General features: G+C 41.2%; 1 protein-coding gene across 2 annotated transcripts in view; it reads right to left on the reverse strand.

The window, feature by feature from the left end:
• LOC143026675 (general transcription factor 3C polypeptide 3) overlaps nucleotides 1-13,713 on the reverse strand; it is a 49,571-nt gene extending 35,858 nt beyond the window's left edge. Inside the window, exons 1-2 of one of the 2 annotated variants that reach the window (XM_076187472.1) lie at nucleotides 12,194-13,713; nucleotides 2,406-2,546 (exon numbers count right to left, since the gene is read on the reverse strand). In XM_076187472.1, the coding sequence (XP_076043587.1) occupies nucleotides 2,406-2,546; nucleotides 12,194-12,196 (144 nt within the window). In that variant the 5' untranslated portion in view covers nucleotides 12,197-13,713. Of the gene's footprint in view, nucleotides 1-2,405; nucleotides 2,547-9,071; nucleotides 9,207-12,193 lie in introns of those variants that run through there. The other variant, XM_076187473.1, reaches the window with a different exon arrangement.
• Nucleotides 13,714-14,179: the final 466 nt, after the last annotated feature.

The raw sequence follows: 14,179 nt of genomic DNA on the forward strand, positions 1-14,179 counted from the left end.
TATTAAGAAATGCAGCATAATGGAATTTGGAGAGTAAAAATAGAATATCAAAAGAGTACAGAATTGGGGAAGAAAAAATAAATAAAACAAACTATGAAAAAGATCTTAGAGTGATGATTGGAAAGGACATGAAACCAGATAAGCATATAAACAAGATGTTCGGAGAAACCTACAACTTATTGAGAGCAATCAAAGTGGCATTTACCTATATGGACGAAGAAATGATAAGGAAAATACTTACTACACTAATAAGACCAAAACTCGAGTACGCAGCATCACTTTGGACACCCAGTACCAAAAAGAATATTAAGAAACTAGAAAGATTACAAAGAGCGACAACAAAACTAGCACCGACACTCGCCGAACTAACATATGAGCAAAGACTATCCAAATTGAACCTACCAACTCTGGAACAAAGAAGAGAAAGAGGAGATTTGCTAACTATCTACAGAATAATGAAAGGATGGAAGTTTTAGACAGGAACGACCTATTAATGTGGGACAACGGTAAAACAAGAGGACACGGAAAAAAATTGAAAAAGGATAGTTATAGAAAAAACTTGAAAAGGAACAGTTTCCCACACAGAGCGATAAATACATGGAACAAATTAGACAACAAAACAGTATGTGCTAACACTATACAAGATTTTAAGATAAAACTTGATGCGGAGAGATACAAAAACGGGTCACCACGAGCATAGCTCCCCTCCCGTATATTACAACTAGGTAAATACAACTAGGTAAATACATGTTTGTAATCTATAACCTATTTTGTATAAGGTATATATGTATCTTCACTGTTGCTACATACCTGTATTTCAAATTGTTACTCTGATGACATCAGGAGCCCACACCATATTCAGCTCCAGTGGAAAGAGCAGCGGCGGCGCCAGGAATTTTTAGTTGGGGAGGCTAAGGGGGGGGGCTGAGCAAATTTTTGGGGGGGCTGAGCTAATTTTTTGGGGGGCTAATAGTAATATGATAATACACATATATTATCCTCATTTCAGAAGGGGAGGGGATTAATGGTTGGGCTAGCACTGATGGCTGACAAATCTTTAGCCCTGGCAATTAAAGATTCCACTTAATAAAATTATTTCAATGAGTGTTTTAAATTTTCAATTTGCTCAATTCAGTTGGGGGGGCTGATGGGGGGGCTGGCCACTTTTTTGGGGGGCCAAAACCCCCCCCCAAGCCCCCCCTGGTGCCGCCACTGGGAAAGAGTGCACTCACTCATTGACTGGTCACCATGTTAACTACTGTATGTATTGGTGTGCTAAAAACATTAAAGATGACTATATAAGGTGGACCAGACAAGAGAGAGGGAGCTGAGGCAAGACAACAAAAAAGAGACAAGATAAAGCTGAGAGAGGAGACAAGCAGAGAAGCTGATACTGTACTTGCTTTTCATCAGAAAACTATTTAGAATTTCTCTACATCATTTGTTCCAAAATGATTTGAACAACCTTATATAGAAGAAGAGGAGGAGGAGGAGGAGGAGGAGGAGGAGGAGGAGGAGGAGGAGGAGGAGGAGGAGGAGGAGGAGGAGGAGGAGGAAGAGGAAGAGGAGGAGGAGGAGGAGGAGGAGGAGGAAGAGGAAGAGGAGGAGGAGGAAGGAAGAAGAAAGGAAGAAGGAAGAAGAAGAAAAGAGAATGGTAAGGGAAAGGAGAGAAAAGGATAAGGGGAAGGTGGGGAAGGGGAATTGGGGGAAGGAGAAGCAGGGGAATGAGGGGGAGGCAAAGGGGAAGGAAGGTGCAGGAAAGGGAAGAAGGGAAGGGAAAAAGGGGAAAGTGGGGGGGAAGAGGAGGAGGAGGAGGGGGAGGAAAAGACAGAAAAATATTGAAAAGGAGGAGGTAAAGACAATGGCAAAAAAGGAGGAGGAAGGGGAGGACATGGAAAAGGAGGAAAAAAGGAGTAAGAGTAGGAGGAGGAGGGGGAGGAGGAGGAAGGGGAGGAGATGGAAAAGGAGGAAAAAAGAGGAGTAGATGGGAGGAGGAGGAGGAGGAGGAGGAGGAGGAGGAGGAGGAGGGAGGAGGAGGAGGAGGAGGAGGAGGAGGAGGAGGAGGAGGAGGAGCAGCAGCAGGAAGGGGAGGAGCAGCAGCAGCAGGAAGGGGAGGAGAAGGAAAAGAAGTAGAGAGGAGGAGGAGGAGGAGGAGGAGGAGGAGGAGGAGGAGGAGGAGGAGGAGGAGGAGGAGGAGGAGGAGGAGGAGGAGGAGGAGGAGGAGGAGGAGGAGAAGAAGGAGGAGAAGAAGAAGAAGGAGGAGGAGAAGAAGGAGGCAAAGGCAATGGCAAAGGATAAAGAGAAGGAGTGGAAGAAAAAGATGAACAAGCCTCTGCTACCTTTTGTTTGGGTCACTTTCCATTTGGAGTCTGTATTCTATAAAACTGAATACATCTCTAACTTACAGCAATCAGAGGAGTTAGTTCTTGTGCTTGCTCCTCATCCTCATTATCTTCATCATCTACCGCCTCTGCTTCTATCATCTCCACCTCAACGTGTTCAGTCCCTTCAACATCTGATATTGTCATAGAGGAATTCATGTTGTCCTGTAATAATAAAAAATAAATAAATGAATAAATAAACAAATAAGAAAAATTATTGAACATACATTTTCTGAGTAAATATTCAAAGCTGTGTACATACATACATACATATACCAAGGCTTTTTCCCCCTACACAGGGGGTAGCCAAAAAGAAAAAGGCATAGAAACCACTCCCACCCATTCCATTTCCTATATATTCCACTCCCCTCCACCCTCCTCCCTTCCTCACATCTTGGCACCTCCTGGATAATGGGTCATCCCTGCATCCTGTCCACTGCCCTGGGTCAGAAGCAGTGTCGCAAGACACAGCACATCCACAGCAAGCCCATTTCATAAATTTGGTGACCCCCCCCTCTCCGTCCCCCCCATGCAGAAAAGGAGAAGATGGGGAGAAATCCCTTCGGGCTGCGTCAAATTTATTTTCTCATACATACTTCCTCACCCCCCATCCCCCACCCACCCCCCCTCATGCATCACAGCATCATCTATACACAACCCCTCTCCATTCACCCCTATCTTCTGTCCTCTCCCATCTTTCCTCCACAGACATTCCTCTCTTTTGTAATGCCCCTTTCACCCCATCCATCCATCTCATCCTAGGACCCCCCTCATATTCACTCCTTCCACATCTGCCTTCCACACTTCTTTTACTAATCTTTCTTCATTCATTCTTTCCATGTGTCCAAACCATCCCAATACTCTTTCATCAAGCCTATCTCCCAGTTCCTTTTCCACCTATGTTCTTCTCCTCACTTCCTCATTTCTCACTCTATCTAGCCTAGTAAACCCTATCATACTTCTCAGATATTTCATCTCAAACACATTCAAACTCCTTCTCTCTTCCTCTCTCATGTTCCATGTTTCTGCCCCGTACAATGCTGTTGGCACAACCACTCCTTCTTATAACCTCCTCTTAGCATCCATTCCCAGATGTCTATTTCTCATTACACTTTTCAATCCACCAAGGCATTTACTCACTTCTCTCAATCTACATTCTACCTCCACCCCCACTCCTCCCTTTCCTGCCACATTCACACCCAAGTATCTAAAACTATCCACTTCCTCCAGTCTTTCACCCTTAATGCTCACTTCCGGCCTGCTATCACACTCTCCCCTTGTACATCTCATCACCTTACTTTTGCCCACATTTATCTTCAGCTTCCTTCTTTCACACACCTTCTCAAACTCTGTCACTAACTTCCTCAATCCCTCCTCTGATCCTGCTACAAGTGCAGTGTCATCAGCAAGCAACAACTGGCTCACCTCCCACTTTTCTCCATTTTCTTTAATCATCTCCAACCCCTGACCCACTACCCTTGCATTCACCTCTTACACTACCCCATCCATGTAAAGATTGAACAGCCAGGGTGACATAACACATCACTGACGAAGTCCCACCTTTACCTCAAACCATTCATTCTCTCCATTTCTAATCCTAACACAAGTTCTACTACTCTCATAAAAACTCTTGACTGCTCTCAACAGCTTCCCTCCTATCCCATATATCTGTAGTACCTCCCACAGTGCATTTGTCTACCCTGTTGTAAGCCTTTTCCAGATCCATAAAAGCCCAAAAAACATCCTTACATTTTCCTATAGCTTTCTCACATATCTGTCTTACCACAAAAATCTGATCTACACAACCCCTACCTGTCCTAAACCCACACTGTTCCTCACCAATTACTCCCTCTATTCCTCTCCTAATCCTCTCAATCAAGGCCCTCCCACGAGCCTTCCCAACTACACTTAACAAACTGATCCCTCTGAAAGTACTACACTCACACTTGTCTCCCTTTCCATTGTAAAGCGGAACTATACAGGCACTCCTCCAGTCCTCCAACACTCTACCCTCTCTAACATTAAATAACCTCACCAGCCAGTCCACCACAACTGTACCTCCTTTCTTCTGACATTCTGCATGGCATCCATCCAGACCAGGTGCCTTACCTGCTCTCATCATCTTAACGGCTGCTTTCACTTCATCCTTCCCTATTTCTCCTTCATTTTCCTCACTCATCACTCTCATTTCCTTAGCGCTTCCTACTGCAACTACCTTTCCCTCCCTATTCTCCTTCACATTTAGCAATTCCCTAAAATACTCTGCCCACCTTCCTCTCACTGCCTTCTCTTCCATTATCATCTTTCCATCTGCACCTGCACCTTTTACCTTTTCTTCTCTACTTGATTCGCCTCCTCTTTCTCTTTTAATTTCCTTCCAAAACATCTTTTTATTGCTTTCAAAATTTTCTGTCATACTCTTACCCCATTTCACATCTGCTCTCCTCTTTGCTTCCTTTATCTTATGCTTAACTTCCCTTCGTTTTACCTTGTACCTCTCATACGATTCCTTTGTCCTAATTTGTAGCCAATCTATGAATGCCTGATTCTTTTCTTCTATACCTTTCTTTGCTTCCTCATCCCACCACTCACTACCCTTCCTTCTATTTCCTCCCACACTCCTTGTTCCACACATCATCTTTGCACACCTTATGACTCCCTCCTTGAACCATTCCCATTCCTCCTCCACTCCTAGTTCTACTCTATCCTTCACTACCTCCCACTCCTCTTTCAGCTTCTTCTTATACTCATTCTCCTTTTTTCCTCATTTAAGCAGTTCACTCTATGTACCTCCCTACCTTCTGCCCTTTTCCTCTTTCTCCACCTATTCTCCTCTCTCAATTTACCTTCCACCAGAAAATTATCTGCTATTCCCCCACTCTCTCCCCTTGGAACATGTAAATCCTTAACTTTTCTTACCATACTCCTGGTCACCACAATATAGTCCATTAATGCTCTATCTGCCACCCTTCCATCCACCACCCTCTCCCATGTGTATTTATGCTTGACTATCTTCATAAACACTGTATTTGCTATCATCAACTCTCTTTCAAGACACATCTCCACCATCAATTCTCCACTACGATTTTTACCTGGAACTCCATACTTCCCAATCACTCCATCTATTGGTTCATTTCCTACCCTAGCATTAAGGTCTCCCAATACAACTACATTGACATTTCTCCCTAATCCCTCTATGCACTCATTTATATCTACCCAAAAAGCCTCCCTTTCCTCTATGCTCTTCTCACTACCAGGTCCATACGCACTTACAAAAACCCACATCGCCTTTCCCAGCTTCACCTTCATCCACATCAACCTTGATTAAACCTTCCACTCCACTACCCGCTTACTAGTATAGCCACCCCTTCTCTCCCTCATCCCCTCTTCACTCCTGAGTATCTCCCAGCTACACTCCCAAACTCACAGTTGCCCTTTCCTTTAATTTTAGTTTCATTCAAAGCCAGCACATCCATCTTTCTTCTCACAAACATATTACCTATCTCTTCCCTTTTACTCTCATCTGTACCACCTCCACGCACATTAAAAGACCCAAACCTTTGGGTACTGGTTGGAAAACTCCCAGACCCTCTTATGCCTTTACTTCTTTTTTTAAGGGATGTCCCCTTTTGGGGCTACAGGTAGTAGGACTCCTAATCCCATCCCCCGTCCCATTTTAAGACTCAAGTGGAAAGACTTGGTGGTAGCATTCTCTTCCCCCACCACAGGGTTGGCAAAAAAAAGGAAATGAATATTCAGAGAAATGGTACAGGACAGTAACAAGGGGTTGGGGGACAGCATAACGGAGGGTTAGTCATAGTATAAAAGTGTCATCATTTCTCTATAAACAGAGTTTTCCTCTATCACAGACAAAATGATGTGTGGCTCTGGTCCGTAGGGGTGCCCTATATAGACCCTAAAGTATCAACTGCATGCTACTTTGCCACAATAACATGCAGCCAATACCCCAGATGGGGATAATTATCTTTAATAAAAGCAACAACAAGAACAAGAACAATAATAAAATTAATATTAAAATATAGTAATAACAACAATAATACAGGTATAAATAATAATAATAACTGATGCCTTTAACTTCTCTGTCTGGAAACCCACAACCTACACAGTGGCTGATGACAGTCCTCAAGTCCTCCCACAGATTTCTCTGGGAAGAAACACTGGTCAGTTCTCTGTATTGTACTAATGTGGGATTGTTTTTATGTCACTGGCTTACAGTAGGAGGAGGGGAGCAGTTGCCAGTTGTTAGATCTCCTTATGTGAAAAGGTGGAGGAAATACGAAGTTGATAGGAAAAAACATATAAGAAACATTTAGAAGTTTTACATTTGCCATCATGAAAAGAAATAAAAGAATATGATGATACAATCACAATATTCAGGTGATTAAAGGGAGTTGACAAAACTGACAAAGAGCTCTCAGTTTGGGACAGGAGGTGTGTCATGAAGTCATGAGGTCAAATTGAAGAAACCTGAAGAAGTCATGAATGAAGAAGAATGAAGTGAAGAAGTCTGAATGATAAAAAAAAAAATCTAAATCAATAAATCCACTGTCCCTGGAAGATATATGGTGTTACTGTTTAAGGACTGTTAGTATGGGGCATCGTAGTACAAGGTGTTCCATGTCCTCTGTAAGGTGGTTGCATCTGTGGTCAAGCCTATTCTATGTTGGTACTATTTTAATGCTGGATGGTATTGTAAGCACAGGAATGCCAGTGATTCTTATAAGCTGTGGGAGGGTTTCTGTCTGGGGCTTATTGGAATATTGACTTTGGTGGTCTGTCTTGAAGGGCTTGTTTAGTGATCTGACTATGTGTACTTTTGTATGGATGTTTTATGTGGTATAGGTGGTAGGTTATTATAGAAGTTTGAGTAGTATGCTCCTGGTGTAGTTTTTTTATTACATTCTGTTGATAATATTTGTGAAATGTAGTGTGGAGGGTGTGTAGTTTTGGGGTTCCAGCATAGAATTATGTTCCTGTAATTTTCATGTCGTATTCTATGGGTTGATTTTTGGTTTTGTAATGGTAGTGTCCAATTGGGGTGATCTTATTGCATCTTGTTATAATTCTCAGTGCTTTTGTTGATTTTTGCTCTCAGGTGTTTGAGATGTGGACTGAAGATCATGTGAATATCAAATGTGAGCTCTTTTACAGTGGTAGGATTTCGCCCTTTAATTTTACTACAGGGTGGATTTTCTATTCAAGTTAGTCTGGTGTTAGTAACACTAATGACTTCTGTGGTGAAGCTTCAATTCAGTTATTTCTGAGCCATTGTTCCAGTTTCTTCAAATAGGCTTGGGTGTTCTTTGTTGCTGTTTTGTATTTACTGTGCTGGGTTATTACTGTCAGGTCATCTGCATGTGAGAAATCTTGGTGCTTAGTCATGGTTCTGGAGTTCAGAGATCACTCATAGACAGATTGAACAGTAATGGTGAAAGTCTTATGTCCTGAGGGACTCCAATGTATAGGCTTTTTGTACCTGAGATATGGTTGTTTTAAGTTACTCAGCATTGGTTTATTGATATAGTTAGACAAGACAAAATTTCAAACATCCATCTCAAATGCATGGGCCACATACCCATAAGTGCCTTGACTGACATAATAAACTACTGGTTATACATTACATTGATGTCTGGAGTGTAAAAACCTCAAGGTAAACTCTGAAGCCCATTTTCTCAACTTTTTTCCCCTAAAATAATGTCATTCAAAGTACTATTACTCTAACATTTTTTTGGTCTATTTGCATTATTCACTTTTTATTTCAAAGCTGACAATTTGTTCCATATTCTGAAAGACACTTATTATGATGTGTTGAATACTGGAATTTCCAGCAGGATTGATATTATTAACAGTTTAAAAAATTCTATGGGGGTAAATATAACAGTGGAGCAAAAAATAACCACTGAACTTACACATGTTATGATGTTTAGTGAGTTGATAATTATAACCATTCCCAATACTTAAAAAAAAGTACAAGTAGTTGGGGACTAGTAGCAGTTTGAATATTGATTATTTTTACACAATAGAATAAGGTTTTTATTGTATAAGTACAGTATCTATTGACAAACTTCAATGAAACTTGGTCAGAATGATTACAAAGATGAACATGACTCAGTAAAAAAAAAAAAAAAAAAAATCAGCTTCCTGGCTCAATTAGGAAAAAAAAAGTCTGAAGTGGACTGATATCCCTCAACAACCCCACCTTAGCCATACCCAGAAAATAAAACAATATTTTTTCCTTGAGTAACTTCTGGCCCAGTGCAATGTTTGTTGCTGGTTACCTGGGGGTCATGGGTCTCCTGTAAGAGAGACATGTTGCAAAGGAATGATTAACTATTGATCATTCACTTTGTATCTATAATAATAATAACAATAATATATAATTCTCCAACAGTCTGAGAAGAACACCTTGGGAAATCAAGTTTTTGGGTGGGGAAAATAAGCAAAATGAATGATTTCCAACAGAAATGAATGACAATTGTTCAAATCAACAAGAAAATAATGGGCAAAATGTTGTTTGCCACATCCTAAACTAGCCTAACTTATTATGGGGTGTATGTTACCTAGCCAAGGGAAAAAGCTCCCCTGAAACTCCTCAGTGAGGTACATCAGTTATCAGACGCAGGCCAGTGACAAGCCTCAATGTCCAGATCAACACTTCAAGCAACATACTGTACTAATTGGTGTAGCTCCTCCTTGGGGATCGGTGCCATCTGCGTAGAGCTGATGGCCAGGGGTGGTTGCTGCTGATTGGTCCCCAACTCTTTAATCTATACATGCATGACTTACCCACACCAGACACCTCAGAAATACAAATCTCTTCCTACGCAGATGACATAACAATCACATGCACACACCGTAACACAGACAAAGCTGCAGAAATAATCCAGCCTTACCTTGACACACTCAACACATGGTTCATCACAAACAGACTCAAAATAGCTCCAACCAAATCTACAGCAACACTTCTCACCAACTGGACAAAAGAACACAAATACATACCTCATCTCTACATCAACAACACTCTAATAACACACACAAACACACCGAAAATTCTTGGTGTAACATACGATACATCCATGTCTTTCAAACAACACCTCACAAACATAAAAAACAAATGCACACCTAGACTTAACGCACTTAAGTCAATCACTGGAACAACATTTGGACAAAACAAAGAAACTAATATAACAATATACAAACAATGCATACGCTCAGTGATGAATTATGCGAGTCCTGCATGGGCTCCTAATCTCAGTGAGACACACCACAACACCCTTCAAATCATACAAAACAAAGCCCTAAAAATAATTACAGGCTGCACAAATACATCACCTACAGACCATTTACACCATGAGACAAAAGTCCTCAAAGTCAAGGACCACCTCGACATGAGAGGCACACAAACACTTGCTGCAGCCACCACAAACACATCACACCCGCTACACTACATAGCAGAACACCCACACACACCAAGAAACATTAAAACTACACCCAAAGACCTTTATTACGCACAGATACTCTCTTCTCTTCCTCCACAACCACCAAATACCAGCCTCCGGAAACATATTCATAATCATATCACTCACCGCTCCATTAACACGCTGAAAGACAACACACTGCTGCATGCCAGACCCCCTGATATCCACCCTTCTGAATCCTCTCTCCCACGAAAGGACAGAGTCCACTTGGCCAGACTGCGATGCGGTCACCACCCAGCACTTCTAAGCTACCAGAAGAGGCTGGACGACCGTGTTGTGAACAGCTGCCCAGGATGTAACACTTCACCCCATACCATACAACACATAATGGAAGACTGCATTATACACAATCATGCACGCAAACAACACAACATACACTCTATAAAGGATTTGTGGGAAAACCCAGTTTCGGCTGTGGCCTTCCTTGGGGAGACGGGACTGCTCGGACAGACAGTCTAGGGAACGACAACAACAACAACTAATTGGTGTCTGGCTGGCACAACCTCAACTCCTCAAAATCAAACGCCACCTCCTCCTTTTCCCAGCATTTATCCAACCTAGCTTTGAATACTCCCAATGTAGGAGCTCCTACTACCTCTTCTGGCAAACTGTTCCAGATGATTACTACATGCTCACTAAAATAATTCTGTCTGATTTTGGTATTGCACCTAAACTTTTCCAATTTACAAGAATGTCCTCCAGTAATTCCCTCTGATTTTACCATTATTTCTGGTGTTGCATTGTGATCATATATTCCTCTTAAAATCATAAATAGCTAAATTATGTTTACTCTGATTCTTATATACATTAGTATTTGAGCTTGAGTTTTTGTAACCTAACTGGATCTAATGGAGACTTTTTCAGCCAAGTGGTAGATTCTGCTATAAATAGTGAGTTGTGACAACTATTTAGATATTCTAGTAAAATAACAAGAAATAATAATATCAATCTGGATAAATCCCAGTTTTGGAGGAAAATTGGTAGAAACTGAATTAGAAATGAGAAAGACACTTTCGACAAGCTTCTCACAGCAGTTCATGCAAACATACTGACACTTAAATGGGTTGGTTAAGTACGTGAAACTGTTATTGTCAACACATTATTTCCTAATTCATATGGGCTTTTGGTAAAATTCCAACTTCATGCAAACATGGATATTTACCATGAAAGTTACATTGTCCAATAGCTACTAACCTAATACAACCTAACCTACCATAACTATTCCATATAAAAAAAAAAGTATCTTTCAAATGCAAAATTGGAACAAGTGATAAATGTGTTTGTGTGATACTGAAATAGAGCTGGGCTTTCCCAAACTTGTTAGGATGACATAAGGTAAATCACCTCTGAAATGCTATCACTGCAAATGACTATATTCCATGAGTGAAATTTATTTTGCACTATCTCGCTAAGGATGGTTGGGGGAGTATTTTTGCAGACTGGACATCCAGAATTCCTCGTATATGATAGTTGATGTACAGACACAAATTGCACCAAATAACAGATTCTATGGGTGGATTTTGGATGTCATGAATGTGTCAATATGAATTTTGCAGATTCAAGTTTCTCTGTGTTCGGCCTCATCATCAATTTCTGGATCTACAGCTAGTCATTATTTAATTGTAATTACCTAAGTAACTGTACTATAGAATTACAACTAAGCTCCAAGGTCCCAAATCTCTACATATATATATATATATATATATATATATATATATATATATATATATATATATATATATATATATATATATATATATATATATATATTACATCATGTTTCTGCCTATGTTGTTTCTCCTTTTCATCTATTCCACTTCAATAAGGAAAATTATCTTGGTTCTGCAAACATTCCAATTTCTAAATCTTTATATCATTAGTACGTAAGCAAATAATTTTATTTGGCATTGAATCAATATACATGATGTAAGAAAGTAATTTTATCTGGCATTGAATCAATATACATGGAGTGCAGTTAAAGAGAGGAACACAGTTCGTAATAACAATTACAATGCCGAGGACAACATAAAAACATGTAAGCTTAGTTCCAGTTATTCTTTATATAATTTTTCATCCCGTACTAATAGATCTCTTTGAGTATATCCCCGATTTTACTATTCATACGTGTTATTCGATGCAAATTTGTACTAATATTATATGAATATTGATCTATTAATATCGACTTTTAAGATTTTGTAAACGTTCTGTTGTTGATTATGTGTAGTTGTTATTAGGCAGTATATATACAAATTAAGAACTTGCCATAGATGTTTCAAACATCATCTAACATTTATATATTTTCTAAATACTAACCATCTTTTTTATGCTGTTCGACTGCTCCAACTTCACTATTTACGTCACTAACATGAACTGTGATTGAATTGTTTCCACTGGATATCCAAAGTGCAGAAATTGAAAATTATTTCTTCATGGGAATGACTAGTTACAAAATTTGAAAACTTAAAATATGTTCACAAACACCATCTACAACTTGTAATTTGTAGACGAGAATCAGCGTTTTTATCCTTCTGTTGTTTGTTTAGTTGGTTGGTTGGTTTGATCAATCGGCGTTTATCGTTGAGGGTGCACATTATTATTATTATTATTTTTTTTTATGACTGGGGCTGCTAGGCATGGGTTTCAGGGGAAGACAACCAAACACATGGCAAATACTAAATATATTTATTACATTATGAAGTGGCATCTACACGCACCCTTACATGGGGAGCATATCCTGCATATGCCCGGGGCCGGACTGTTTGTGTGTGTGTGGGGGGGGGGGGGATTCTAGCCTGGAGTTGCCGCCCACAAGATTGCCAAAATATTATAACAAAAAGAGTACAAAGAAGCCCTGGATGTTTTACCGCAATCGACTACGTTTGCGTTAGAATGAATAAAAAATAAAATATTTTCCCTTATATTTTCTACAACAGAGACATTGGATACAAAATTTAAAACAACTTTAATAATTTTGTAGTCAATAGCTAAAACAGGCAGTAAGGGATGGTTGAAGAGGGAAGTGGTGATGGTGGGGGGGGGGGGTCAATGAGAACTGCCCCGGAGCGGCACTTACGCATCTCTGCATCTACAAAAGTTACAAACATGTACAGCTGGCACATTTAATGGTCAACACTAGCCGGTGGATATATTCCCGACCTGGCATTTAGTATCGTACACGAGTAAGCAAACAAGCTGGGCAGGATGAACAGCCATCAGTCCATTAACAAAGGGTTGATGTCAAGCAGCTATCTTGTCCCGTACTCTTTCATGTGCTTGGAGCCAAGGTGAGGACCATCCTATTAAAATTGCAGCGCCCATGCTACTGGCGAGCAAGGTGAGATAGGTGGAGGTACTCGCAGCCAATCCAAGGTGGGCGTTGTGGGCGTGGGGTCCCCACCGTAGATGGCGAATCTGCTGGCACTGGAGTGGCGGTGAGCCGGGGGTCCTAAGGCGAGTCCTCTGGCCAGTGGGTGCGGCGGGCGACCTGCGGCAGTAGTCCTGGGCGGGTGGGCGTGCAGCTGATGGGCGTCACCCACCACGGCGTCTACCCATGGGGCGTTGTCGCGCAGGTCCTTGTCGAGAACTACGGGGATCTATGGTCGGCGCTAGTCGATGTCTTTAAGAAGATAGAAATATCTTATAATGCGGCCTGACAGCAGCAACAGGACTTCGTTTGTATAAGAGGAAAAGAGCGTGATGCCCTGCAGCAGCGTTAAGGTCTTACAACACTGTGAAAAGGACGCGGCCCGGCGGCAGCTACAGGACCTTGTGCACCAGAAAGAGTGGAAGGAGTTTTGCCCGGCAGCAGCGCACGTGTTACAGAGGCTGGGGACTTAGTGCCTGGCCCGGCAGCAGCATCAGGACTCATAGATGTTGGGGACTTTGGGTCTGGCCCGGCAGCAGTATCAGGACTTATAGACAATAGACAGTGAGGGTAGGTTAGGCCTGGCGCCAGTCCGTGGACTTACTGACCCTAAGAGGCCGTTTCTGTAACCTTTTATGCAGTCTGGGGCGGAGCCGGGAGGGGGGGTGATGCACGCGGCACGCTCTGGGCCGGGTGCAGATGCTCCATTAGCTGGTGATCTTATCACCCGCTAGGCGGACTGTTCCAACACCGACACACACATACCCTTCAAAATACTTTGGCAAAAATCACTGCACACTGAGGTCATCCCGAAATATATATATATATATATATATATATATATATATATATATATATATATATATATATATATATATATATATATATATATATTGTCACCCATTTAGAAACCCATAACCCCAAGAATGAAGAAC

Source organism: Oratosquilla oratoria, chromosome 6 (genome assembly GCF_046742065.1).
Source record: "Oratosquilla oratoria isolate Oo_2021 chromosome 6, ASM4674206v1, whole genome shotgun sequence".
NCBI classification, from domain to species: Eukaryota; Metazoa; Arthropoda; class Malacostraca; order Stomatopoda; family Squillidae; genus Oratosquilla; species Oratosquilla oratoria.